Source organism: Chelonia mydas, chromosome 3 (assembly GCF_015237465.2).
Source record: "Chelonia mydas isolate rCheMyd1 chromosome 3, rCheMyd1.pri.v2, whole genome shotgun sequence".
NCBI lineage: Eukaryota > Metazoa > Chordata > Testudines > Cheloniidae > Chelonia > Chelonia mydas.
In genome coordinates, this window is record NC_057851.1 from 138,517,885 (window position 1) to 138,545,859 (window position 27,975).

Below are 27,975 nucleotides of genomic sequence, written 5' to 3' on the forward strand. Positions count from 1 at the left end.
TAGTGGTGTATATTTAGAGATTTCCCTTGGGTCTGCTTATACTAGGAAAGTGACCTGCTGATGGTCATAATTACCATCAGCAGATTTCCCTGATTCACCCCTCTGGCTGCTAGTGTCAAAAGGGGCCAATCCATTTTCAGTACCATTACAGAGAGTGCCCTAGTTACTAGCGGAATGTAATGTGCAGTGTGCTTAGTATAATGGTGTTGAAAAGAGTTTTGTCTCCAGCAGCCAAACTGTTTTCAAGACCAGTAGAAAGCAAGCACGTCAGGGAGAAGACATTTAACAGTGGGATGTTTTCCTAGGCCCATGGTGTTAAGAGTCAGTGGTACTATGCTTCAAGTAATGTGGTAAGAATAAAGTAAGTTATACATACACTGATATGCCAAGTGCCCCTCTTACCGCTGTTTGAAATATTAATAGATTTTGAAGGCCAGAAAAGACCATTACAATTGTCTAATCTGACCTGATGCATAATGTAGGTTATAGAATTTCACTCAGTAATTCCTGCATAATGCCCAATAACTTGAATATCTTCAACACTGAGCTCACTTTGTTTATATTTTTGTAGGTCACCTTTAACAGAATTATGTAATCTTGTCCAACTGAATTCATCACCTATTATTACTACTATATAGAAATGCAACAATTAATGAAAAAATGTGTTACCTAGGAGTCTGAAGATGAAGAACACTTTCATGACCTGGAAGAAGCTGAAGAGGATGAGGAAAAATTCACAGATGCAGACAGAGAAATGGAGGCAGAAAGAAAGAGCATGATGGAAAATTCTGTCAAAGCAGATGATACAAATTCAGCAGCCTCCTGGGTGCATCATCAGAACTTGGGAGGTAAATTAACTAGAAAATCTAAGTCATATCCAGTAATACCGTTATCTTCTGGTAGGTTGATAGAACTCTTAGTGGAAAAATGAAAGAATAAATTAAAACATTACTTTTAAAAAAATCTCTAAACTAGAGTCTGATCCAAAGGATTCAACCTTCAAATAGAAGTTGTCCTCTTCTATAATTCTTTTTGAATATAAGTTATGTTCCCATATGTTTATGTACACATTTACGTTTGAAGAAACTTAAAGCGTTTGTACTTGCTTCAGGAGGAAAGAATTCAAGTTGCTATGATCCATTGCACCGAAATCCATTATTCTGTGGTGCTGAAAGCACAAGTCTTTGGGAATTAAAAAAGGTAAAGTGTTCTTACGACTTTGTTTAATTGTTTTTTATGCTAAGGCCCAGTTCAGCAAGAAAACAGTTTGGCTTTAATGTCATGGAATATAGACTTATCTTTGCTCAGACTCACTCTTAACTGTTATTGAATTTTGTGAAATTTTAATCAGGTGGAAGTAATATTGGATGAAAAGGAAATCATTTATTCAGTTTTAACTTGAATAGATTACATGTCATGTCAATAATTATGCGGGGTGTGTGGAATTGCAACATTTAGATTGAGATTAGAATGATAGCAACAGATCTTTTCCATGCTCTTACATTTGCATAGTTTTTTGTACTGAATAAGGTTGTAGTACAAATAGTTATAACAAGCTTTAATCTTTATTTTGTAATAAATTCTTCAGCTGTTCTCAGGCAGCACAAATCAGACTTTCTTTAATTCAAAGTGGCTATGATTTGTGTAGCAAGTAGCTGAACAAAATTCTAGATTCTTACAATGGGGACATTCCAAGATTCAGCTAAGACATCATGGATAATGCTGCTGTAGCAGTAATCAAATGGGAGAGGCTTCTATTTTCTGGTTGCACACACCTTTTAAGCAGAAATATACAAATGTTTTTTATTTTTTAGCTTTCCGAACACTTTCATCCATCTGTGGCTCTTTTTGCAAAAACTATCTTAGAGGTAAGTAACTTACCATTCCATAGTGTGAAATTTCCATTTTTTATTGGCATTACAAAGACTGGTGAATAACTTAATGGAATAACTAGGGCCCCAACAGTCGATGGTTTACTAGATCTAAACTTTGTAGCAGGGCTACCTGATTTCTGGGATGTAACAGAACCTGAACTTTGGAGATATAGCGAGAAATTATGTGACATCATGAATTACATGGTTAAAATAAAAGTTCAAAAAGAGTTTTTATGGATTTAAATATTTAACCTGAATGAGAAAACGCTTAGGAGGAGCCAATATGGATGGCTTTTTCTTCATCAGATCACATTTCCACACAGAGTGGGCATGGCTAGCTCAGGTTTCACAGACCTGGCACCATATCCTCCACTGTTTGCACTGACATTTGTTGCTGTGGTTCCATGAAGTTTATGTAGATTGGTAGGTGTCTCATCCCACTGACTTTTCTGTTGGGTTTTCTTGGATTTGGGTGCAGATGGAGAATGAATTTACTTTTTTCAAAATGTCATGGTGCCTTTTTCTGCCATAGAGGATTCATTGCTCTCCTTTAGTTGCCTAAATGTATATACATTTCTTAATGGAATTTATTTCCTCACAGAATAAGAGGGCTGTGTAAATTTGCAAGATGTTTAACCTGCTTGGTGCTGGTATATAGACTTCAAGGATTAGGGGCCTCTTCCTAACAGTCCTTGGATAGTATTTTGATTGCAAAAAGATCTGTCTGTTTGTATTGGTAAATTGAGGAATCTTACTTTAATTTCTTGGAGAGTCAATTTGCACTTCCTTTTAAAAAGATGCCTCCATGTGCTCAGACTATTAGAATCCCACTTCTCTAAACTTCAGCTTCAAATCCCTAATTGAAATGCTGTAATTATTATTATGAATCCTTTCAGTTAACTAACCCAGGCTGAAAGGTTTGTGTACTCGAAGGAAAGTTGTTTTAATTGAAAGTGCAGAGCTATTTACATAGTACTGTAACTGCTCTCACGTCTTGACTTATTTTTTGAGATGCATTTTTGTTAAAGGGCCTTTTTGGGCATATTTGTCTACTTGCCACCCCTGCATATTCTGCATAAAAGTGAAGATCCCTTCTCCAGGCTTTTCCAGTTTTCTCTATCGCTTAGTCTCCTGACAATGTCTTCTGAGACTCTCTTCTTTTAAAGTTGTGGTTATAAAGAGATTATAAAGAATTAGCTCCCAATACCTGGGAACTGGTTTTGTATTAATCTAAGACATGTACAGTGTGGTGATGGATGCCAAATAAATGCATGTCATAAATACTAACAATAGAAGAGGTGAGAAGTGTTCATATAGATCAATATTTGGATAATATTAATGTTCTTTTTATTTTGAGTGCTTTTCACAAAATGGACTATGCAGTCAGAACAAATGTTTTTTATGGCATTGTGGTATTTGGTACTGTGCCAAAGTGAACACACACAAAGTGTATTTTTAAAAAACATTATAACTCAGATTTTGTTTTGACTGTGATAGCTAACTAGTGCTGGGCATAGATTGTTATTTACTGTGATATATGCACCTTCTTTTCTAAAGGACTTTAAAGTTTGTAATTGATCAAGAGCGTCAAAGTCTGTCCAATAAACCCATAAAGAGGCTATTAGAAGGTATCATTGAACTGTTGCAGTGGTCGAGAGCTCGTGAAGGTGTCCTAGAGCTAAGAAGAAAAATAAAGCACAGAATTTGGGAATCTGAAAATAAATGTATTCACTTGCAGGTTCACATAATTAGATATCCTCTCATTCAGTTTAATATTGTATTCTTGTTGTTTAGAGTTCAAGTTTGATGCTAGATCTTTATGTAATTTGAGTTCATTTCTTGTGTAGTTTGAAATTAAGACCTTGATAGTTTTTGGCTTTGTTTCTTCCAGGGTGATTACATTCAATATGCAGGTGACCCTCTACAGGATTTCACACTAATGAGATTTTTGGATCGCTTTGTGTACCGAAATCCCAAACTTCATAAAGGCAAAGGTGGGAACCTTTCTATACATTATAGGACATGATCTTTATTGTTGATATATGTAGTGGTAATATAAAAATGTGAAACAACACATTTGATTGATTTATGTTCTACCACAGAGAACACCAGCAGTGTGGTAATGCAGCCAAAGAAGAAACAGTTAATGAATGATGTGCGTAGTCTTGCTGGTAAGTGGAAACATTTCCAGTTGAAAGATTGCAATGGCTAAGGAATAATAATGTTCATGGTGGTGTACGTAAGGCAGCAAATGTCTTTTGTGCGTAGTTATTGCCTCCAGTGTATATATATATCTGTACCCCATGCCATGAACATTATTCCTGTTTCATCAAGAAAATAATAACAAAGAGAAAATTGTTCTCCAGAGGCAAGTAAGTCATATGTGATCCTTGCTCTTCAGTCCAAGCTTCTTACACATGAATATGTATGGAATGTTCACAGCTCAAAATTCCAGGCCGTTAAACCACCTTATCAGCAGGGGGGTGCACACCTATCTGATAGACGCATAATGGTCACAACGGTCTCAGCTATCGTTTTCTGTATCTGTTAATGAATAAGAAAATCCTGTAGCCTTTGCTTCTGCATATGGTTTGGTTCAACACATTTCCTGGTGCACCTTTTTACTGTTCTTTAAATCTTTTCTTTATGCTTGTAGTTCATTCACTGTCAGTTTCTTTATAGGGAAGTAGTTTCTTTTCCTCAGGCAGTCAGTGAGCTGTTGCTCTCTGGTTAGCCATCATACAGAAAAATGCATGCTAGCAAAGGAAGAGGTAGAACTACTGAAAGAGCAGACCTTGCTGTCCTTGAAGCCCTGAGAGGCCCTACAGGAATATAGCAAATGGAGCTATTTTTGTAGTTTTCATGTGCTGGACAAAGCTTTCTCATTTGTTTTATGAGATGTTGTTCTAAAAAGAGGATCTGGAGAGAAAAAGAGTCACATAACTCATTAAAAAGATGGAAAATAGCAGAATAATTGGCTCTTGTGACACACATCCCTGCCAACCATGTGTTGCTAAGGTAAGTTGGGATGTCCAGCCATGCTTACTGAATGATGGGTGTAGTAACTGCCAACAGTGACACATCAAAGGCATATTCTGGATTTCTGTGATCTCCAGTTTCCCTAAGAGAGAAGCCATTAGCAGCTGAGGCCTTGAGAGGCACACAAATGTGGAAGGAAAATGAGGGCAGAGGAATTAAAAAGCAAGGTGGGGAGAAAGACTGGAAAGGAGGTGAGCCTCTCTGTAGCTAGTCATGGCCTTGTAGGGGAGTAGGAAATAGCAGAGATCCTGCTTCACCCTCCTTTTCTTTCCCATTCATGTTCCAGCAAGTGTAACACAGTTATTGACAGATCCCATGCATCTTTTTCCAAACACTCTCCTCTTTCACTGCCTGAATGTATTTCCTCGCTCCCCTCTTCTTATTTCCCACACAGTTTGCAGGGTCTGTAAGCTCTGACAGCTGAATTCATGAGGGTTTCAGGGGCTCATGAAAATAAAACTCTGTTCACATATCGGCGTGTTGAGTATCTTTTAAAAAAAATAACTTCCTAGATAAAAAAAAAATCTTAAGCTAAAATTGTGCCATTGTAAAATATATGTATATTTAAATCATTATTTGACTATTGTATTCATAAATACAATTTGAAAGTCAGGAAACTCAGTTCTACAATTAACAGCGGTATAGATGACCTTTATGTCAACACCTGTGCCTACCCACCAGAAACGTCCTTATTCCTCACCACACCTTTTACTCCTGAGGGAATTATGCACCACTGGATGTGTGTAGAATTAATGTCTGCCGCAGGTTTCTTTGCTTCCCTGCAGAAAAATGACTTTCTGACAGGGAAGCTGCAAGAGCGGTCACATGCCCCTCCCCAACAGCGTGGGTGCATTGTTTCGAGCACCTGGAGCAGCTGACGGAGAGGTAAATCACTGTGTGGAAGCGGGGCTGGGGATGATGCCAGGTGAGACCCAGGACCCCCCACCTCCCCACACCTGGCTCTCCCCAGCCCCATTCAGGGCTGGGAATGCTGTGGCCGGTGGCTCCTACACAGCACCAGGCTCAGCTGCTAGTCCTAGTTGGGGTTGAGGAGGAGCGTACTTCCCCTGCATGGAGCGGCCAGGGCTGGGTCAGACCCACCCCCAGAAACCTCCCCTGGCCTCGCACCCCCCCCCCCCCCATGTCCTGCCCCCATCACTCCTCAGCTGTGGGGGGAGCAGTCACTATATGGGGAGCTGCTCACCCATTCACCCAACCCCCATGCATCTAGGCTCCCTTCCCCCCGGCTGAATTGGCCACTACCCGACCCCCCCCCTCCCCCCCCGCTTAACCCTATCCCCATGCACCCAGACCCTGCCGAGCCCTAACGACCTTCACCTGGACCTCCTCTGCAGAGTTCCATTGCACCTGCACCCAGAACCCCCCCGCAACAAGCCCCTGTGCATCCAGATCTCCCTGCACCCAGATCCCCCCACTGAGCTGCCTGCACCCAAATTGCCCCACACAGAACCCTCTCACCCCACACTTGGATCTCCCCACACTAAGCCCCTCCACACTTGGATCCTGCCAGGATGAGCCTGCTTGCCCACACCTAGTGCGCATGGCGCAGAGGGGCAAGACTCTGGAGTGTTTCTGGGGCAGGCCAGCCCTTGCGCTGTGTCTGGGTTGGGTGCAGCCTCAGTGCCAAGTCTGTGTCCTGGGCAGGGTGGGAGGTTGCAGGAAGATCTTCCACCTCTGTGCAGCCAGTGCCCTGTGCTCCCCACTGCCATGCTGGAGCCACATTTATTTATTGACAAATTTGCAGAATTTTAAAATGTTGTGCACAGAATTTTTTTTGGGGGTGGGGGTGGGGGGTTGCACAGAATTCCCTCAGGAGTAACCTTATCTATTTTTCCATTGCTGACAGCATTCCTCTATGTACTGTTCCAAGAAATGTCCTCCAGTTCACTTGACCATTCAAAGCAAGATACACAAGTGTCTTGCCGCTTATCTATGTATGGTACAAAAGCACTTGCTGTCATCCACCATTCTAGAGAACCCTACCTGCTTTATTCACCCTTTCTATTCTGTGTCTTCCTCATCCGTGCTCCCCACTTGGCTCTAATACCCTGCCCTTCAGAAACTGCTCTGATGGGTGCTGCTTTAGATACAGTTTATGTAAGATGGGTAGGGTAGGGCCACAATTACTGAGAGGTGTTTAGAATGTTGTTACAAATTCACTTGTTAGTGATGTGAATGATTAAAATAACTTCAGAACTGGTAATGGTGCAACAGCATACTCATATCCCCAACAGGAAGATGGGGTTGGGATACAGGATCAGAGTTAAGGTTGTTTGCAGAAGCTTAACTAAATTTCTTGCTTTACAAATATTTGTTTTAGTTACAATATTCTAATAATTAACTGGTTAAAATGAAATAAGATTTTAAACAGTTAACTGTGTGTAAAATATTAAAAGAGTTTGTGCTGGATCTCTAGTTTCAGTTCATATTCCTGTTCCCAAGTTATCATATAACCATATTTATTCTGCCTAAGTGACTTAAGTAGGAAAGGTGATTTAAACCTAGAACAGATTATATAATGATTTTAATCGCATTAAGATCTGTCCATAAGAGTATTGATTACTATGTAAAATTCCTAATCTGCAACTATTGTTAGGATTAGTAGGCATCTTTGTCAACGTTATGTTTCAGAAATAGGCCAGCTTTTGTCTGGCCTTGCTCCTTCCAGTGCTTAAGGGCAGGGTTTGGCAGCAGGAATGGATAGTAATGGACTGAAGACGGAAAGGGGTTATAGAAGTTAATCGTCACATTCTCTCTGTAGTTAATTTAATGTGCAGCAACAAAGAATGAAATCCTTGGAATACAGCTAAAACTCTTTCCCTACCCCCCCCAATAAACAAATAGTCTACCCCTTTGCTGCTGAGTTGCCATGTCTTCTGCTGAAGGATTTTTGTAACTCTTTTTGGCTCTTACTTATGCCTTTAGTTCTGTTCTCTTTGAGATGCTGTAGCCAATGCTATGTAGTGTTAGTATAGATCAGTGGTTCTCAACCCGTGGGCCTCATGAAGCCCAATTAGCGCTCAGCTGTGTGCTAAAGGCCAGCTGCGTGCCTAGGGTCCGCCAGGTTCCCAGCTGCATGGCGCGGGGGGGTCCGAGCTAGCCCATCGCGGAGAGGTCCGGCCGGGCTACCGGCGGGCCTTGCAGGGTCAGGGCTCCCGGCTGGCCCTGCAGAGTTGGGGCCTGGGGACGCTGGCCCACCCCACTTGGTGGGGGTCGGGGAAGCCGTTCGGCCCTGCGCGGTCGGGGCAGCTGGCTCCGTGGGGCCCGGGGTGGGCAGCCAGCCAGCTTTCCCGTCAGCAACAGTCAGGGCTGCTGCTGCCCTGCCACCTGGCCCCTGTGGCCCAGGTAACACATTGTGGGCTGCACATCTGCCGAGAACCACTGGTATATAGAGTAGTCCATGGGTCTTTAATGGCACAAGGTTTCCGTGGCAGTATGAACACGTGATGAGGAATTTTTATCTAGAATTCATTCAAATGGATGATTCATTTATTGCATTAATCAAGGAGCAGACTGAGCATTTTAAAAACATTGACTAATTCCATTTATGCACTTCAGAAATCCTTATTTTGTTTAGTACATTTTTACTAAATATGTCAGGGCATCGCATTTGTGATAGCTATTTTACCAACCTAAACTGAGGTGTAGAGGATTTAGAGTAAAAAGCAGTTGTGATTTGGCCCTCTGGAAACTAGTGCTCCCATGCAGGAACACGGCTATAAAAATCACAATCAGACCACCCTAGCAAATTGAAAACTCTGTGTTTGTGAGCAGTTAATTTACTAGCGTTCCACTGTACATTGTTATCCCCTGTAACCTTGATTATTGGAAATCCATTTCCATCACCCACTTTTATCTGAAACAGTCATCTCCCCAGACTTCACTACTGGGGCCATGATATGGCTTACGATGCTGTGACATTTCTCTCTACCAGAGGGAGCAGGCAGTTTTCTGAATGCAGTGAAGTGGGACATGGCTCTCCTTGTCTCCTTTTGAGTGTTTTTTGGGATGGGGGTTGTGTGGCGGGAGGAAGTGAGGTGCTTGTCACCATTCATCTCCTTCCTAATCCAGTCATAAGATCTTTTTGCCATCTCTGGTGGAGGGGGCTTTAGTGCCCTGCCTGTTGAGTACCCTGAGTACCTGCAGATACTTATGCTGCTTTCCTCACCATCATTAGTGCTGGACTTTGGAAGTGGTGGGATGCTTGATCCTGTTCCAATCACTCCTGTTTGACCTATGCTGCTGTTCCCCTGCCCAACAGCTGCTGAAGAGCTTTTGGTCATAGGAGGAGGGTGAGAAGGACTCATTCGTGTGGTGGAAGAAGTGTGGAGGCTACAGGTTCCCAAAATCTGTCCCACCTCCAACCTTTTTTTAACATACACTCCTACTGGGTTGTTACTAACATATATAAATGAGGATCCAGGGGATAGTTAGGGCTAATGCCTGTGAATTGTGGTGGGGTGGAATGTTAGCCCACATTTTATCATTTTAAATAGTAAATATAGTGAAGTTCTTATTTTAAGAAATTGAGGAGAATACACCATATTTCAGAATTTTAGTTTGGGAACAATTTTACTGCAGTGTTTTCATAACAAAACATAAATGTTCTATAATGATACTCAACTTGCTATAAAATCGTGCCCCTTTAGTGAAGCGAAGCATAAAGCCAGGTCTGTTATTTTTTCAGTCAACAGTAAGGAATTCCTTGCCCAAGATGAAAGTAAAATCCCAGTGGATGAAGTATTTTTCCACAGGTAATTAAATATTTATGAATACTCTTAACAAGCTTTGTTCCTGAAATTTAACTCTTTAGAAAAAGAATTAGAATTTGTAAATTTGTCCTGACATTTTTACTCTGAGAAGTTTGTGAGGATTTGGATTAGCTCGAGTGATTTATGTAATGAAATGATGGAACTTCCCTTGCTCCGTGTGGAATATTGAAAGGTGTGAAACAAGTTTCAGAAGGGAGTGATAACATCTTAAAATGATAAGGAAAGCCATTCAAAATTACAATCTGCTCCTAACATCACTTAGTTGACTTAATAGTATGGAGTTGCGAGCACTGGTTGGTCAGGAATACCCTGTGTGTTATAATACCTGGGCACAACAAGTTGATCTTTTTTAATATTTTAAAATATGTTACTGATAATAACTCGGCTTTTTAAAATGGAGCAATTAAAAAAATCTAACTGATAGCCGTTTAAGGTGTTTGTTTACTTTTTATATTTCTCACCATTTTTTCCTCTGTTTATAGTCTGTTTTATTTTCAGGTTATCATATGGTCACAATGCTAGTGTTTGAATTACAAACACCGCATGAGGACTGTCTTAAAAACCCCCAAACTTTTCATTGGATTTTTTTCTTAATTCATAACATCTTTTTTAGTGGTCTTGGGTTTTGCAAACAATAGTTTTTCCTAAACCGGAAATTTGGGCTAAACTTGGCAGTGTCTCTTTATTGATATTGACTCTGAATTAGGCTTTTGTGGTTAAATTCTTTACTATTTAAAATTAAAATAAATACTAGCAAATGGAAATGGAATGCTCCTGTTAACACAACTGTGGGAAGTCCGTTTGCGTTCTCTCTTGATAAATCACTATTCCAAACCATTTTCATGTCAGTGCAAAAGGGTGTGCAATTTTCAGTGACATCAGAAGCTTCTCATAGATGGGATCCTGATATTAAAGAGACACCTACTTAAAAATCACACTTCTGCCTGAAAAAATATTAATTATTGTTACAATAACACCTAAGATTATTATAACTTTAGTATTAGAGAATGTTTGTTTTTTCAGTTTAATTTATTCACTTTTGATAATGCTTTGTGTAGTAAAATTCACATTTTCTCCCCATATCTAGTCACTTTTCCCTCTTATTTGTGTGGATCTTTCATGCTGCAATAGAGGAGAGGAAAATGTTTTTAAAAATAGGTAACTGAGACTAAACCCACAAAAACTGGCAGAGGAAATCAGGGGGAAAGCATAGTACCTGAAACTACTTTTAAACTTTTTTTTTCCCATCAACCGGACTTCAAGTTGACAATGTTCATTTAATCACACACATCATATGTGTATTGTTCCTGTCATTTTTTAAAATTCACAGTGATCAAAGAAGCTTCTCAAACCACTAACCAGGCATTTTCACTGTTTTAAATCTTACATCACTTCACCATTTTACACTTTTTTTAAAATTTGAAAAATAAATGAAGTATAAATCTTTGAATTGTGATCCATATTGGAAACGATTAACTGATATTTAAGTGATAGCTGGCAGACTTTATATACAATGCATGTAATCCATGTTGTGGGTTTATTAAAATCATTGCGTCATAAGAACACATCATCAGTAATGTAGTGTGTGATTGCAGAAAACTTTTTAAATATTTCAGATTTTATAAAAAGCTTGATAAAGAGAAAGAGAAACGAAAACGTCCAGTGGATGAAGAAAGCGTGGAAGACGTAGATGATGATGAATTTGAAAGAATACTGGGTAAGGCTGTATTTTTCATAGCAATAAAGCACTCTCAGTGCTTAGTCTATCAAGGAACAGCCTGTGTAGACTGCTAATTCTTTACACACAGAGCCCTCACTATAGACTACTGAATAAGTAATGTGATTATGCATCTCTGCCAATGGCCGCATATGGCTACGACTGCCCTTTCTTTTGAACTTGATGCAAGTTTCTGCTCTACAATCTAGGATTGTCTGTGCATGCTGCAACTTTCATTGTTTAATCTGCAGCTTCATATTTTGCTTATGCAACTTAGACCAACATTTTGAGAATTTAGTCCTAATTATAACAAAAATATCTAACTTTTCATTGATCCCTTTTATGTTTTACCATTGGTCTTTTTAGTGTACAATTTGCCTCTGATGTTAGGCGGGGGGTGGCCAACGTGTGGTTCAGAAGTTAATATGCGGCTCCTTGTATAGGCACCGACTCCGGGGCCGGAGCTATAGGCGCCATCTTTCCAGTGTGCTGGGGGGTGCTCACTGCTCAATCCCTGGCTCTGCCACAGGCCCTGCCCCGACTCCACCCCTTCACGTCCCCTCCCCTGAGCCTGCCATGCCCTCCCTTGCCCCCTGCCCTCCCCCCCCCGAACTTCCTGCACCCCACGAAACAGCTGATCAGGAGGTGCAGATTGGCGGAGCGCTGGTGGGCAGGAGGTGCTGGGAGCGGTGGGGAAGGGAGGAGCTGATGGGGGGGCTGCTGACTTATTACTGTGGCTCTTTGGCAATGTACATTAGTAAATTCTGGCTCCTTCTCAGGCTCAGGTTGGCCACCCCTGTGTTAGGCGGTTTGCGTCACAAATTTTGGATCCAAGGCACCCTAGTGTTAACTTTTCTCTGCCAGCCTATCTTAAGTCCTCTCCCTATAAATCCTTGACTGCAATTCCTTGAGAGAGAAATGTCATAGTTTTTTTGGACACATTATTGTTCCTAGTTGGTGTCTTCCCTGGTTTAGATCTATATTTCTAAATTCCATCAGTGACAGTGGCCTTTAAAGTCCAAGGCGGTTTGGCTTCTCTGTGATTGAGACTCTTAATTCAGAGTCGAATGTGCAGTCCCTGTATTCTGCATACCTTGGTTATGAGTGTCACAAGATAAGTCTCTGAATCATAGGGAATATTTTCTCATGTGATGCTGGGGTGGGGGAAGGATTTATGTATATTTCTCTGTACAGTAGCATGAAAATAAACAAAATGAATTTTAAGATAACTTTCTCCTGTGCAAAGGAATTCTCTTTCAAAACTTTTTTACTATGCTATTGTTTTTGTATTATGAAATGCCTTGTGACTCAGGGGGTCTGTTAAATGGTTTGTAAGCTAATTGACCAGTTTTCCACAGAAGTAACTCTCCGGGGGATTCTTCCTTGATGAGTCAATAAATGTAAACAATGTATGCTTGAGAAAATGGAAGACTTTAAAATGATAAATTGTGCCATGATCATTCAGTCTATTTATTAAATAACTTCAAAATGTTTCCCTTGGCTTTGTGTTGCAATAACAAAAGAAAATTCCCCATTTTTTTTTTCTTTCAGAGTCATTTGAAGGTGACAGTTACTGTGATGCTGTTAGCAAGGATGACCTTGATTTTGCTGGGTAAGATTTCTGATTCTGCTCCTTCTGTACTAATTCAGTGCCACTCCTACAGATTTTTACTCCACATGGCTGGACATTACTTTTTGAAGAAAGTCAGCCTCGCTCAGTATCATTTTGCACGAGGCGTCACTCTTGAGTGCTGCATGTCACTCTCTCTTCCACCTCCTCCTGGGCTGAGCATGCTGATGCTATGGCACTTGCAACTTAGCCTAGAAAGCGTGAGGCTGGGCACTTTATTTATTTATATCCTAGAATGATCTAGCAAGCAAGTCTGTATCATCTTGGTTTTCACAATCTCCGAGTTCATGGTCAGATAATGCTAGTGAGTGTAATCAATTGGAATAATACATGATGTATGAAATCTGAAAACTGGAATTCTGATCCCATGGTAGAAGTCCAGTGTTACATAGCTTAATTCCCAGTAACTCATTGGCTCCATTAATGATTGAATGTGCAATTTTATTTGAAACGTACTTTTAAAATTCACTAAAGAAATTTGAAATTTCTTTTGGGAGGAGGGGGGGAAATTTATAGCTTAAATTTATAGTGAACCTTGAAAAACTTTGATCCAGATCTTGTTCCCTCTCAAACTCATCTTCGTTGTTACCACCTCTTTACCCTACCATTCCCCTCACCAAACCCCCTTTCCCCCACCTGTAGTGTTTCAGGATGGGTCAGTTCCCCTCTATTCCATTAAAGTGCTATACTAGGTTAAATTCTCAGTTTTCCATTTAATAGGCCTGCTAAGGCTTCTGGGGGTGTCTTTGAAAGCAGCTCAACAATCTCCTGTGCAAAAGGATTTCTGAAAATGAACTGGGACCATTAGAACATGTAACAACACATATAGCTGTTGTCAAAAGAGTACCTTAATCACAGGACTCTTTTCAGACCTTTTAAAGCGGGTGGATTTTCAGCAGCATTCCTTGTGTTAAATTCAGTTTGATGTATTTGTAATATTCTGTAAGTGCCAATTGATTACGCCTTGGGTTACTTTTAAAATTCTTTGTAATGATTCTTAACTTCCTAGTACAGTGCTTTGAAATAGATGGGTGTTCTCTGTAGACATCTAATGAGGCAGGAAGTGCTGAGTATTATTATTGTGTATTTTAGTAATATAAAAAACAAGCCCAAGGGTGGTAAGAAAAGCAAAGGAGGTGAGGAATGCAGTGATGACTTAGAAGATTCTGATGATGAAGATGAATTCAATGAGATGGATGAAGAAGTAGTCTCCCTGGGAAGTATGGATGAAGAGTTTGGAGATGACATTGATGAAGAGGGAGGTGCATTTATGAATGTATCAGATGACGACAACAGTCCAGGTAAGGTAATGAAAACAACAGTAAGGTCAATACTTTAAAAAATGTGGTTGCATAGACTAGGTGTTTAAATCCATGGATAGGGACCTAAATCAGAGGCCTGGCTTTCAGAGACGCTAAGCTACCAGCAGCTTCCACTGAAGTCACTCTTTGGCCAAGAAGCTCCCACTGAAGGCAGTGAGCTGCAGGTTCTCATTACCTCTGAAAATGAGGCCACTTTTATTTAGGAGCCTAAATACGGAATTAGGAGCCTCATTTTAAGCACACCTCTTTGAAAACTTGGTCTTAAATACTTCACAAACCAGATACACTATTCTCTGCACACGCAAAATAGAACAAAAAACCTCCAAAGACCAAATAAACAAACAGGTCTTTACACAAGTAACTGACACAGTGACCATTATGTGGCACGAAGGAAAAAATAATCAGTCAATCAATGTTTGGCAAATTCTAGTTTTAGTTATGCATGATTTGAATCAACATTTACTAATTTTTTCCACTGATTGATTTGAGACCAGTTAATGATTTTAAAATTAGTGGCTAATAAGTAACTGTTTGACTCCTGTAATTCTGTTTAGCACAACAACAAAAATTCATGTACCTAATAATTTTTTCTATAAGAAATTTGAAGCTGTGACTTAACCTGATCATGGGTTATTACGTTATCAGAGAGAGTGTTTACATGGAAACCACTTCACAATTTCAAGAAACATATGAGATTAAGAGAGTGTTTATAGTATTGGCTTGTTGAGGTCAGGGAGTATTATCAGGGACTGAAGTAACCTATTCAGATAGATTTTAATGTCTCTTTCAAATTGGCACTACTGCATAATATACTGTAACTCACGTATAGTCATCCCGGTTAATGTCATTTTGTTGCTGATCAATGAGGGAACATGCTCATTTAAAGTTGTGCAGTGCTCCCTTATAATGTTGTTTGGCAGCCGCCTGCTTTGTCCACTGCTTGCAGAAAGAGCAGCCCTAGGAGCTAGGTGGTGGGGGCTTGGAACCAGGATGGACGGGCAGCCCCCCATCAGGCTATCAAATGCCCGTAGTTCAGCTTTCCCTCTCCCCATTGCTGTGTGCTGCTCCTGCCCTCTGACTTGGAGCTGCTCCTGGGAGCCTCCTGCTTGATGTGCGGGGGAAAGGGGTAGGCTAATGTCAGGGTGTCCCCCATCTCCACAGAGCAGGTGTGGGGGACATGACAGGGCTCAGGACGGAGGGAGCTTGCTGGTAGCAGCTGCTGTCTCCACTTGCTGATCTACTTAAAAAGGTAGTAGGATCAGCGTACTTAAAGGTGCAATGCATGTCTCTCTCTCTCTCACACACACAGTGTGTGTGTCTCTCCCCTCCCTCCATTTGTGGTGCCTTGTAAAGCGTGAGGCTACATTAACAATAACCCTTGAGGGCTCAGCCAAGTGCTAGTCCGTCATTTAGCAGTAAGGCATTCCCTGGGAAATATCCCACCCTCTTCTACGCTCTAATGTCACCACCTCACCAAGCTTCACAATCATCGTTGCTGTGTACAGTACTATGTATATGTATGTATAAAATCTTTTGTCTGGCAAAAAAAATTTCCCTGGAACCTAGCCCTCCCCTATTTACATTTTTTTTATGGGGAAATTGAATTGACTTAACATTGTTTCACTTAAAGTAGCATTTTTCAGGACTGTAACTACAATGTTAAGTGAGGAGTTACTGTATTAGTTGGTGGAATTTTTTTTCAAATTTCAACAGGTAATACTGATGATCAATTTAAAGCCTTTATCGATTTAAATTTTCAGTTGTGGGAAATCACGGGAAGGATGAGACAGTAACTTTAATGACATTAGGTGTTATCAATAGAAATATATTTTCATTGGTTTGCATGTCCAGTACAATCAATATTTGGCATTTACAGATAAAAATCTAATTCTTCCAACCCTAATACACCACACTTATCAAATAGATACATTTTACATAATGCAATGTTTCTTTTGAACTTATTCCATTGGACTTTGTATCTCGTGGAGCTGAGATCAGTGCTTTATTTAATATATCTTCCATGCTGTGATAGTAGGCAAAGGAGGCATTTAAAGCTGGTATGAAAAACTTAACTTGGCATTTCCCAAGATCTGTGGGTTTTAAATTAAAAATCTGAGTATGTCCGTTGTGGTGTTAATGTTTTCTAAGAACAAGCTCAACAGAACAATGGGGCAGATGTACCTTAATGGACATGTTAGTGTTCGTAGTTAATGTTTTAAATATAGTATATACTGTGCAAATTATAGTGACCTATTTGGTTTTCTTTGATAATAGATGTAAACAGTAAAGATCAGGTCAAGTCTGTCAGTAAAAAAGGCAAGAGAAAAAAAGATACTGATTTTGCTGGATCATTTGAAGGTAAGAATATATTTTCATTTAAAGTCTGAGAAAGGCTAATACAAAGTAGTAGAAGTATGTAGAGTGGCAGAGGGCTCTGTGGTGTAGGGGGTTGGTGCACTGATCTTTTGCCTCTGGAAACATAAGTTCAAATTCTGTTTTAGTGAAAATGAATTTCTCACACCTGTACCGCAAATCCAGTCAGTCTGGTACAACTGAGTATTAGCGACAGCTCTTGAGAGGCTGTTAGGGTTGAGTTGAATTAGCAGATAACATTGTACCTGGATACAGTACATGCAGCACAAATTTGTGCTCCCTAAATTTCTTTAAAAAGGGAAATCTATAGATTCCTCAAGAGCTGTGGCCTGCTGCTGGTAATGAAAACAAAACTAAAAATGAAAACTAATGCAAATTTGATATAAATTGAGTTTTAGACATGAAAAGTGAGTGAATGGATGAATTTAATGGGGGGGGAGGAGAAGGGGAATGTAGTCTTTACCACTCCCACTCAGAAAAACCCCTACAGCATCAGCTGTTGCTTTAGATCAGTGATATTCAGACTGAGGCTTGGGAACTACAAGTGGCTCTTTGATTAATTAAATCAGGGTTTTAATATGTTCTGCAATCAGGATGCGTTCATTATATTAACCCATTGTAGTTGATAAAATACTTAGTCATTTTGCTGTGAGAATATAAAACTAAATATTTTGTCTCTTTAAATATGAATATACAGTACTATTGTAAATGAAACAATGAATTCACACTACTGTGGCTCTTTAATCACTGTGGTCCGAGTGTCCACTGCTTTAGATCTGAAAAACAACCTGCAAAAAAGGTTGAACCCTTTTTTTGCTACTTTGTTGACAAAGTTTACCTAAAGTTGTTTTTTAAATCTGCTTGTGTACATTAAAAATCCTAGTTCTTGTGATGTTATTTCTCCAGCTTTCCAGTCATCAAAACCTGAATTTTTAATTAGATAACTCTAACACTGGTTAAAAGATGTGTGTTAAAGAGTCAACATATCCCACCCCCTTAAAATTTGAGAGCTAAAAACATACAGTAGAATATCAGAGTAATGAACAGCTCGGGAATAGAGGTTGTTCGTAACTCCCAACAAAACTGTTCGGCCCTCAGTCAGCAGCTGCCGCTCCCCAGCTTTGACAGCAGCAGCACGGAAGTAAGAGTGGCACGGTGTGGTATTGCCCCCTTTACTTCAGCGCTGCGCTCCTGGCCAGCAGCAGCCACTCTCCAGCTGCCCTGCTCTGAAGTTAGGGTGGCAACACCACAACCTCCTAAAATAACCTTGTGACCTCCTGCAACTCCTTTTTGGTTCTGGACTCCCAATTTGAGAAACACTGGTTTATACAGATTTTACAGGGGAGTATCAGGTAAAAGCACACAAAAGACCAGATTTCCATGGCCATGAATTTGGTAAGGCCCTAGCCATTAGGCTCTGATTCTGTATGCTTCTACTGAGGCAATCCTTTTGAGGAGGAAAAAAATACTGGCACACAATCCCCAATCTTATCAGCCATCCCTTCTTTCAGAGAAACTAATCCCCATTTTTTTTTATACTAAACTATGTAGATTTTAAAACTTTCAAGTGTATTTGTAACAAATGCTAGCAGACCATTTTTGTGAGATCAGTTCCTTCTGGATGCTAATCAGTGCTATTGAAGTCTCCCTGAATGACTCCAGAAGAGTATTACTCTTAAGACCCATTTCTGCTGCAGCATTGATTAGAAGTCAGCCAATTAATGACTGCTTAAGGGACAGATGGAAATATCAGATAATTAGTATTTATACAGCTTTCATAAACATGTTAACACTTTCATTTTATTATATTTTGGATTGTAGTCCTTGACCCTTCATCTGTCACTTGAACTGTAAACTGAACAGGACAGGGACTATGTCTTCGTACAACACCTTGCACTAGGGGGCTTTAATCCTGATTGGGTCTGTAGGTTGCTATTACATTATTAAGCGATCTGTTCACACATCTCTCCCTGCAATGAAATGATAGAGAAATCCTCTATCTTCTAGTTACATTCTAGACACTTAAATGCTTTTCTAGGAGCCTTAATAGAAATCAGATACTTTGGACAATGTTATTAAAGGATGAACTTTTTTGTCTGGTGGTGGTGCCTAGGAAAATGTAGAATTTTAGCTGATTACAATTTTCACTAATTTTTTTCTATTTGAAGGATCAAAGCAGCAAAAGAAAAGAAAACTCAAAGACATGGGCATGCTTGCTGCTGCAGAAGAGGTAAATCTGATCAATTAAGAAAAAATGCTTGATCTCACATTTTGCCTGAATATATTTTCCATAAAGAAAATACTAATATTTGTCTCTCTTTAAAGTTTGGCACTCTTCTGGATGAAAATGTTAAGTCCAAGTTTGACAACATTGGTATGAATGCAATGGCTAACAAAGATAATGCAAGTAAGTGCAGTTACATGTTCTATAAACAAACTATACCCTTACGCTATTTGAATAGGTACCTATGCACAATCCTTAAGACAATTTTAAGAAAAAATGTCATTGCTTAGTTATTTTTAAAAATAAAACTGTGTATTCCATTTTAAAATGAGTTAACTTAAATCCACAAAAAATAATTCAGCCACTGCTCCAGTATAACTTTATGTAGATACATGATGTATAATACAACTGTACTTGTTTTTAAGGACTCTCACCCTAGTCTAGATTTAATTGTACTTAGTCACAGCACTTGCAAGCATTTTGCAAAATGATGTGCAGCTTTTGACTTGCATCATTAAATACATAATTTAGAATTAGGTAATTTAACTTTCTCCCTGATGGGAATTTTTCTGATATAAAAGTTGATGTAACCAAGGTTTAGCTAAACACACCACTCCCCAGCTTTGGTGTATATGAAGCAAAAACAGTTTTCCCCCACAAATCTAAATCTGTAAAAATATCTACTTTTCAAAATGGGATTAATCAAATAGATAAAGCATTAATTATACTCATTTCTCTGGTCTAAAAAAAATTGATGGCTGCCATCCTAAACATTGAGTGTTAATGCAAACTAACACAGGATCCATGAAAGCAATTCTAAAATTTGTGCCTTTGAAACAGGCCTAAAAGGTTTCAAGTATAACAGTTTTTGCATAATGGAAAAATTTCTTCTGAGGTGAAAAATCCAATAGTTCACACTTTATTGGTGTTTTATGAATTTGGGGGTAGATTATTCAAATTCCAAACAGTGTTCAAAGAATACATCAGTTATCCACCACCTCTTATTTGTCATGTTCCTCCTCTTCCCTTGTAGGTATCAAACAGCTCAAGTGGGAAGCAGAGCGTGACAACTGGCTTCACAACAGAGATGTGAAAAATATTATCAAGAAGAAAAAACAGTTCAAACACAAAGGCCTGAAAAATAAACACAAAGGCAAAAAGTCAAGAAAATGAATCAGACATTTGTTTTACACTGCTTCTGTTTTTACTTACTTCTAATTTTTGCCGCTTAGCCATTTCAGTCGGTCGTTCTCCCTTATTCCATAAACTCCAGCCCATTCATTGCTTTTGTAATAAACTGAAAATATATAAAAAAAGGCATAAGTGTCATCTGTTCCTCTTATGTGCATCTGAATTTCTAGGTCTAATTTTATTGGATTTGTATTCATCTGATTCTGAGTAGGAAAAAAAATCACTGGAATTGTCTCTAGCTAAACATACATTTTACAACCTCTGCATTTCTGAAAAATATTTAGCAACAATGCAAAACTAGAAGATAATTCTCTGTCAAAAGACATACAAGTGTTTTCTTTTAGTTGGCAAGAAGTGACTTACCCTCCAGAATGGATGGAAATCTCCTGTTCATTGTATGCCTAAAATCTGGTAAGGGAATAAGAAAAAAATTAACTCTTCTCAACAAACAGCTGCACCAATGGAATGCATGTTTCTGTATTCTAAAGGTAACTTTCTTAGTCTTTAGTTAGATACTAACTAGCAGTGTGTAATTTAATTTCATTTAGTATTTTTCAGTGTTAGTCAAACACCACATTTGAGCTACTTTTATTTACAAATTTAGACACTTTTCTTGCCCATTCACTAGTGGGGATAGGCGCAAAGCCTGATGGGTCCCTCTGTCATCTGGCTCTTAGGGTTTTAAGGGTGAAAAGGCTTTCCTTTTGCCAAAGATACACAAATTCTCCCTCCTAAAATCAAGGAGGTTGTGGAATCTAAGGCTGTTTTAAGGAAGGGTTGAGCCAAGGAGCTTGCCTCAAGTTTATTACAAGTTCAAGCTTTGAGCATCCCTCAGAATTTCTTAGTCTCAAGGTGCCACAAGTACTCCTTTCCTCAGAAGAGTTTTTCCTCAACCTTTTTGATACTGGCTTGCTGCCTTCCTAAATGTGTCAGGAAGATCTTGGGGACTTGCACCAGCCCACAAACCAGTTAAGAAACAGTGGCTTACAGCAGTGGTTCTCAACCAAGGATCTGGGAGCCACAAGCAGGTTTCAGGGGGTCTGCCAAGCAGGGCAAGTGTTAGACTCGCTGGGGCCCAGGTCAGAAGGTCGAAGCCCCACCGCATGAAGCTGAACCCTAGGGCACTGAGCCCCATCACCTGGGGCTGAAGTCAAAGCCCGAGCAACTTAGCTTTATGGGAGCCCATGGTGGTAATGTCAGCCCTGGCTTTTACAGGGCTGTGGAGTTTTTATAGCATGTTGTGGAGGGGCGCAAAGAAAAAGGTTGAGAACTCCTGCCTTAGATCTCTCTGTCAACCAGGCACCTCCAGACAACTTCCCTTATTTGGCTGCAGATTAACCTTATCAGTGCCATCCTGGAAGCTGAAAATAGTGTCTCCATCCTCTGTGCAAACCTAAATTTGAGCCGATGTTATCCCTTAACACACCTAAAGTTTTGTACCTAATGACCTAAATTGGAGCGAGTCCAGCGAAGGGCAACAAAAATGATTAGGGGTCTGGAACACATGACTTATGAGGAGAGGCTGAGGGAACTGGGATTGTTTAGTCTGCAGAAGAGAAGAATGAGGGGGGATTTGATAGCTGCTTTCAACTACCTGAGAGGTGGTTCCAGAGAGGATGGTTCTAGACTATTCTCAGTGGTAGAAGATGACAGGACAAGGAGTAATGGTCTCAAGTTGCAGTGGGGGAGGTTTAGGTTGGATATTAGGAAAAACTTTCACTAGGAGGGTGGTGAAACACTGGAATGCGTTACCTAGGGAGGTGGTAGAATCTCCTTCCTTAGACGTTTTTAAGGTCAGGCTTGACAAAGCTCTGGCTGGGATGATTTAATTGGGGATTGGTCCTGCTTTGAGCAGGGGGTTGGACTAGATGACCTCCTGAGGTCCCTTCCAACCCTGATATTCTATGACTACTACATCACCCACAGACTTCCCCCACAACCTTTTTTTTTCCCCCTGAACTAGGATAAGGTGATTCTCTGGCTATTCCTGCCTTCTTTTCAAAGCTCTTTAGTTCTACATAACTCCATTTCTGATCATCTGATCTAAATCTGACCTAGAGTAGAACTGCAACTCAGATGGCAACCGATCCCTAACATTCTGTTTGAAGAGAACAAGTGTAACTTTGCATTCTGACCTGCCCTGAAGCTGTGCTATAAGTCACAAATATCTGTAGATAGAACGAGAATTTTTTGGTTGATTTGGAAAGCACTCAGATACTAGAGTAACTGGTGGCAGTATAAAACTCTTACAATCTCCTGGGAGAGCGTTTAGCTCACAGTGAATCTGCTAAACCCTCTAGATCTGAGGGCTCATTTGATGTGAGCTAGGCTTTGTCTTGGGCAGAGTGAGGTTTCTCCAGGCCCTAATAAATCTCTCACATAATTTATGTGCTATAGATTACTGCTGGGGGAATTCTGCACCACTGTACGCAAACAGAATTCATGTCCCCTAAAGATTTTTTTGCTTCCCCGCAGAAGTAGAACTTTCTGCCAGGGAATCATAGAACATCAGGGTTGGAAGGGACCTCAGGAGATCATCTAGTCCAACCCCCTGCTCAAAGCAGGACCAAACCTAACTAAATCATCCCAGCCAGGGCTTTGTCAAGCCTGACCTTGAAAACCTCAAAGAAAGGAGATTCCACCACCTCCCTAGGTAACCCATTCCAGTGCTTCACCAGCCTCACTGCAACTCAAGACCATTACTCTTTGTTCTGTCATCTGCTACCACTGAACAGTCTAGTTCCATCCTCTTTGGAACCCTCTTTCAGGTAGTTGAAAGCAGCTATCAAATCCCCCCTCATTCTTCTCTTCTGCAGACTAAACAATCCCAGTTCCCTCAGCCTCTCATCATAAGTCATGTGCTCCAGCCCCCTAATCATTTTTGTTGCCATCCACTGGACTCTTTCCAATTTTTCCACATCCGTCTTGTTGGAAGCTGCAAAAGCAGTCACATGCCCCTCCTCAGCAGTGCAGGTGCATCATTTCTGGTGCCCGGAGCAGCCAAGGGAGAGCTAAATCACCACTGTGGGTGGAGGTGGGGACATCCTGGCCTGTAGCTCCTACCCTGTGCTGGGAAGGATGGAACTTCCTCTTCCTCTGCATGAAGCAGCCACGGCTGGGTCAGACCAACCCCAAGAAACCTCCCCTGGCTGTATGAAGCTCCACACACCCCCTGCTTCCTGCCCTCATTGCTCCTCAACCATGGGTGGAGGGATCAATGTACAGGAAGCTGCCCCCCATATCTGCCCAACCCCATGCATCTGGACCCCCCCATATCCAGACCCCCCTGCTGGGCCTCACCCCTTGCATCTGGAGCCCCCTGCACCCAGACCATCCCCACTGAGCCCCTGCACTTGAATCCCCACCTTGCCAACTCCCTGCACCCAGACTGCATCAAGCTTCACTCCCTCAGCACCTCCTCCCCCCCGCTGAGCCCCAACCACTGTCACCTGTACCCACTTGATAGTCCCCTTGCCCATGCACCCAGACCCCCACATTGAGATACCCACACCAAACCCTCTCAACCCAAACCTGGATCCCTCCACATTTGGATCCTGCTGGGCTGAGCCTGCCTGCCCACATCCAGTATGCCTGGCACAGAGGGGCAGTCCTAGCCCTTGCGCTATGTCAAGGTCCTCACCAAGTCTGTGTCAGGCATGGGGGGAGCACGCACTGCAGGGTGATCTCTCACCTCCATGCCACCAGTGGCCTGTGCTCCCCACTATCATGCTGGAGCCTCCCCATCTATTGACAAAATTTGCAGAACTTTAAAATATTGTGTGTATAATTACTTTTTTGGCACAGAATTCCCTCAGGAGTCTAATAGATCTAATCTAATAGATGAACAATTTCTTTTTCACCAATACAATCTTTCAGCAACAAATGCTTAGATGACTTTTTTCCTACTTGAAACCTTGTCCCTGTCCTTGGAGTAAGGTTTTGGGGAGGTAATAATTCCACAACAGATTACTAATCAGATCTCATCTGTTAGGCCAAAAAGTTTGCCCGCCCCTGGTGCGAGGGCCACATCGGGTTTCAGAAATTGTATTGAGGGCCAGTTAGGGGATGCTGTGCCTCCCCAAACAGCCAGGCATGGCCCAGCCCCTACCCCCATCCAACCTCCCCTGCTTCTCGCCCCCTGACAGCCCCCCTCAGGAACCCTGCCCCATCCAACCACCCCATTCCCTGAGGGCCCCCTTGGGATCCCTGCCCCATCCATCACCCCCCCTGCTCCCTGTCCTCTGACTGCCTCCCACTACCCCGTCCGACCCTTCCTCTCATTTCTGACTGGCCCCCAGGACCTCTTCCCCATCCAACCCCCGCTTCTCCCTGTCCCGACTCTCCCCGGCCACCCCATCCAACCCCCCACCCCCCATCTCCTTCCTGACTGTCCCCAGGACCCCTGTCCCCATTCAACCCTCCTGTTCCCTATCCACACCCCTACCCCCTGACCACTCCCCTGCCCTCTATCCCACACCCCCGCTCCCTGCCCCCTTACTGCACTGCCTGGAGTACCAGTGGCTGGCGCCGCTACAGTCGTGCCGTCCAGAGCGCCAGTGAGCTGAGGCTGCGGGAGAGGGGGAACGGCGGGAGAGGGGGAACGGCAGGGGAGGGGCCTCCCGGGCCAGGAGGGTCCCATGGGCCGGATGTGGCCCGCAGGCCGTAGTTTGCCCACCTCTGTGTTACACAGTTAATATACAGACTGCTGAAACAGAAATTATTTCATGATGGTTCTATTCCCCCTGCACCTCACTACCTCAGGATACATCTAACCACCTAATAAGTCTCAGTCATGTACTATTAGGCTAAGTTCTTAGGACATAACCCAGTAAATTCTCTCTCCTCTTAAGCACAGTCTCCCCCTACCCCAATATTCCATGCACAGTTGATTTCTTCACAACTACTCTGTTTACAGAAAAAGGCAAGAGAAAAAACAGGAAAATGAGAGTAGAAAAACGGTATGGACTGGTGTGAACAGAAGTTTCAACTTTTTAATTTAGGGCATCAACATTCTGCTACCTTATCCACTCTCTACTAATTTTTCACTTTTAGTGTAAGAAACGTTGGTACCCACTATCAGGAGTAATTTCTAAAACCATTTTATTACCTTGACTTGTGTCCATTCTGTAAAATAGTAAATATGCTCCAGCGACCCCAGCCACTTCCAAAAGTAGAACTCCTTTGAAGATCTTTCTTGCAAGAGGTTCCATGCCTAACTTTCAAAAACAGATTTGGATAAGCACTACTATAAAGATGCTAATGTTTTCATTCTTGAACTAAAATTGTAATAAAGATACCATAAGAATTTCTGCTTATTCTTAAATCATTAAACACCTTCACCTTGAGTTAATTGGAGTACTGCAAGTGTGGAATGCCTCAAATATACTGACGAGGGATGAAACCAATAGCCACTGAAGTCCATGGGAATTTCTATTGACTTCAGTGGGTGCTGGATCAGGCCCAAGAAGGTGCATTTAGCATATTACCTTGAAACCCTATAGATTTTTATTTTTTTTTCTAGGTCCTTTGTATATATTTAAAACAAAATTTTACAAGAGTAACGCTCTGGATAGTTAAATATAAAGCTCAACATTTATGTGAGCCATGTTCCCAAGCAAGGTTCCATGCATGATGTGACATCATTAGTTAAAGGTGTGCTAGTCCTCACTGGACCCAAAGGTTTGGTACTGACCTGCGCCCCCTTCTGCTTGACTACTGGGGCCTCCACCACATACTGCTGCAATTGATGGCACCCTGAAGAGGTGGCTTGCCAGTCACCTTTAACATCTGGAATTTACAGCTCTGAAAACAACTTTTGCTTCAAGAGTTGGCTATTGCATGGTGTCTTTTCCCCCTCGGCCGGCTCCAGGCCCCCAACTAGCTCCCACTAAAATCAATGCGGCAGACCCTACAGCTGTCAGAGAGCCGGAAAGGGAGTACAGGGTCTGTGCCAGCTGAGAGGGGCCCCGCACCGGGCCGCAGCGAGCCTTCAGCCAACACACGCGCTCGCACTACGGCCAAGCCTGGCCACTCGCGGCCTTGGGATCAGGCCAGGGCTGCAAGTGGCCGGCCCAATGCCTAGCGCGCTGCAGGCGCCAGGCGAGGCCTGGATTCGTCGGCAAAGCGAGGCGTCAGGGTCTGACACGGGCGGCACGAACAGCCATAGGCGGGCCCGAAACGCGCTCGGCCCCATGGCGCCCAGGTCTGCCACGCGGGGGAGCCCAGCCCGGAGGCCGCACAGCAGCTGAGACAGGAAGAGGCCGGAAAGGCCGCGGGCAGGGGAGGGAGGAGGGGCAGGGGAATCAGGCGGGAAACCGCCCAGCGGGGAACAGGGCCGCTAGCGAGCAACTGGTAAAGCCAACGGGCACGAGGGGGGCTGGGAGCGCGGAGCCGGGAGCGCGCCCGCAGCAACTCGCCAGCGCCGCGTGAGGGGCAGGAGCCACGTGTGAAACACGTGACCCTCTCCCCCCGCCCCCAGCTCGGGCACGTGAGCGGCCTGCGGGCGCGACTGGGTGGAACGAAATGCGGGGGAAGACCCGCAACGCTGAATCCCCGCCCCGCACGGGGTTTCCAAGCCTCGCTCCTTGTGCTCACGGCCCCGACTAGCTCGCTCACGCCAACGGTAGCAACAAGCAGAGTGACCCGGAAACAGAACACAGATTCTACTTCCGCATCATAACTTGAAGGCTCGTTACGGTCACTCCCCCCCTCTCCCCCCCGTTCACCCGCTGCAGCGAGGGGCGCGCGGCCCAGCAACCAGTGGCCCTGCTCACAGCCCCACAAAGCGGCAGCGGACAGCGCGCGCCCTTCCCCTCACCCCCCTGCGGCTGACATCGCGACTCGCCGCACGTCCGCTTACTTTATACCCTTGAGAGGGAAGGGACTCGCGCCCCAGCGCAGGCGCAGTCTGGTATTGCGCCCGTTAACGTGCGTGCATACACAGCAGCGTAGAGGCTCGGTTTGGAGACGCTGTCCGTGAGCGCATGCGTATAACCGCCTGCCCCCAACGATCCGTCTCCCCACAGCGTAGGGGGTTCTAAGCAGCCCCCTCCCAGCACAGCGCCACCTGCCGCTACCACGAGCGCTCAGCCCAGCCCTGCGCTGCCCAACCTGCCGCCTGCTCGGAGCCGCCCCCGCCCGCCTAACGCCCCCAAACATCCCGGGACCCCGCCCCGACCTGCAGCTCTCCTCCCGGCCACACCCCGGGAGCCAGCACCCAGACCCCGCCCTCCAACGCGCCCCCCAAGCCTCGGCCCCGCCCCAGCCTCCTGCCCTGGGACTGCACCTCCAACACGGGCCAGACGCCCTGCCCTTGCCCTGGGCCTCGGCCCTCAACACCCGCCTCCCGACATCCTGTCCCCAACATGCCCCAACCACTCCAGCCCTGCTCCCAACATGCCCAGGGACCCCTCTCAACACTCTCAAACGCTCCAGCCGAGCCCCACCCCAGGATCGCACCCTCAACATACTCAGGACACTGCTCCCCCCACTGTGCCCCAAACACCCTGCCTTGGGACCCTACCTCCATACGTGCCAAACACCTTGCCCCTGTGCTGTGGATCTGGCTCCCAACTTGGCCCAAAACTCTCCACCCCTGCGCCAGGATGCTGTCTGCAACCCACACCAAACACTCAGCTCCAGGCTCTGCACTGGGATCCTGCCCCTAACATACTGCCCCTATGCCTGTGTCTCTCAGGATCAGATCCACTGATATTTTTAGAGCTTTTTTATGTTTTCCAAGCAGTGAAGGATTCTTTTGTTTTGGAGGTCATTGTCCACAAACTGCACCTTCTGTTTTTTAAATATAGCAGG

General features: G+C 43.0%; 2 protein-coding genes across 12 annotated transcripts in view; one reads left to right on the forward strand and one right to left on the reverse strand.

The window, feature by feature from the left end:
- CEBPZ (CCAAT enhancer binding protein zeta) overlaps positions 1-20,288 on the forward strand; it is a 26,226-nt gene extending 5,938 nt beyond the window's left edge. Inside the window, exons 5-17 of the mRNA XM_037895396.2 lie at positions 674-848; positions 1,112-1,200; positions 1,815-1,868; positions 3,766-3,868; positions 3,977-4,045; positions 9,622-9,688; positions 11,323-11,423; positions 12,975-13,035; positions 14,146-14,354; positions 16,650-16,733; positions 18,917-18,978; positions 19,074-19,155; positions 20,006-20,288. Of these exons, the coding sequence (XP_037751324.1) occupies positions 674-848; positions 1,112-1,200; positions 1,815-1,868; positions 3,766-3,868; positions 3,977-4,045; positions 9,622-9,688; positions 11,323-11,423; positions 12,975-13,035; positions 14,146-14,354; positions 16,650-16,733; positions 18,917-18,978; positions 19,074-19,155; positions 20,006-20,145 (1,296 nt within the window). The 3' untranslated portion in view covers positions 20,146-20,288. The remainder of the gene's footprint in view (positions 1-673; positions 849-1,111; positions 1,201-1,814; positions 1,869-3,765; positions 3,869-3,976; positions 4,046-9,621; positions 9,689-11,322; positions 11,424-12,974; positions 13,036-14,145; positions 14,355-16,649; positions 16,734-18,916; positions 18,979-19,073; positions 19,156-20,005) is intronic.
- Positions 14,595-27,277, reverse strand: CEBPZOS (CEBPZ opposite strand). 11 transcript variants are annotated; one of them, XR_006289736.1, is made up of 6 exons: positions 27,023-27,274; positions 25,271-25,379; positions 20,527-20,571; positions 20,185-20,269; positions 19,955-20,106; positions 14,595-19,085 (listed from the first exon to the last, which is right to left on the reverse strand). XR_006289736.1 is itself a non-coding variant. In XM_037895404.2 (5 exons), exons 2-4 carry the CDS (start codon positions 25,371-25,373, stop codon positions 20,187-20,189), a joined length of 231 nt encoding a protein of 76 aa, XP_037751332.1. In that variant the 5' UTR covers positions 25,374-25,379; positions 27,023-27,274; the 3' UTR covers positions 14,595-20,106; positions 20,185-20,186. The 11 variants fall into 11 exon arrangements, 7 of the variants coding, with proteins under 7 accessions (XP_037751332.1, XP_037751333.1, XP_043399335.1 ...); XR_006289735.1 differs by lacking the exon at positions 27,023-27,274 and adding an exon at positions 25,504-25,840 and having other exon boundaries at positions 14,595-18,984; positions 25,271-25,375; XR_006289734.1 differs by lacking the exon at positions 27,023-27,274 and adding an exon at positions 25,504-25,840 and having other exon boundaries at positions 25,271-25,375.
- Positions 27,278-27,975: the final 698 nt, after the last annotated feature.

What these genes read in the sequence shown, in the direction of transcription:
- CEBPZOS (XM_043543398.1), bottom strand. Translation starts at nt 25,585, where the DNA reads ATGGACTTCAGTGGCTATTGGTTTCATCCCTCGTCAGTATATTTGAGG. An exon ending in CAGAATGGACACAAGTCAAG is followed by an intron (nt 20,572 to 25,270) that starts GTAATAAAATGG and finishes TTCCCTTACCAG; the next exon opens with ATTTTAGGCATACAATGAAC. An exon ending in ATTTCCATCCATTCTGGAGG is followed by an intron (nt 20,270 to 20,526) that starts GTAAGTCACTTC and finishes ATATATTTTCAG; the next exon opens with TTTATTACAAAAGCAATGAA.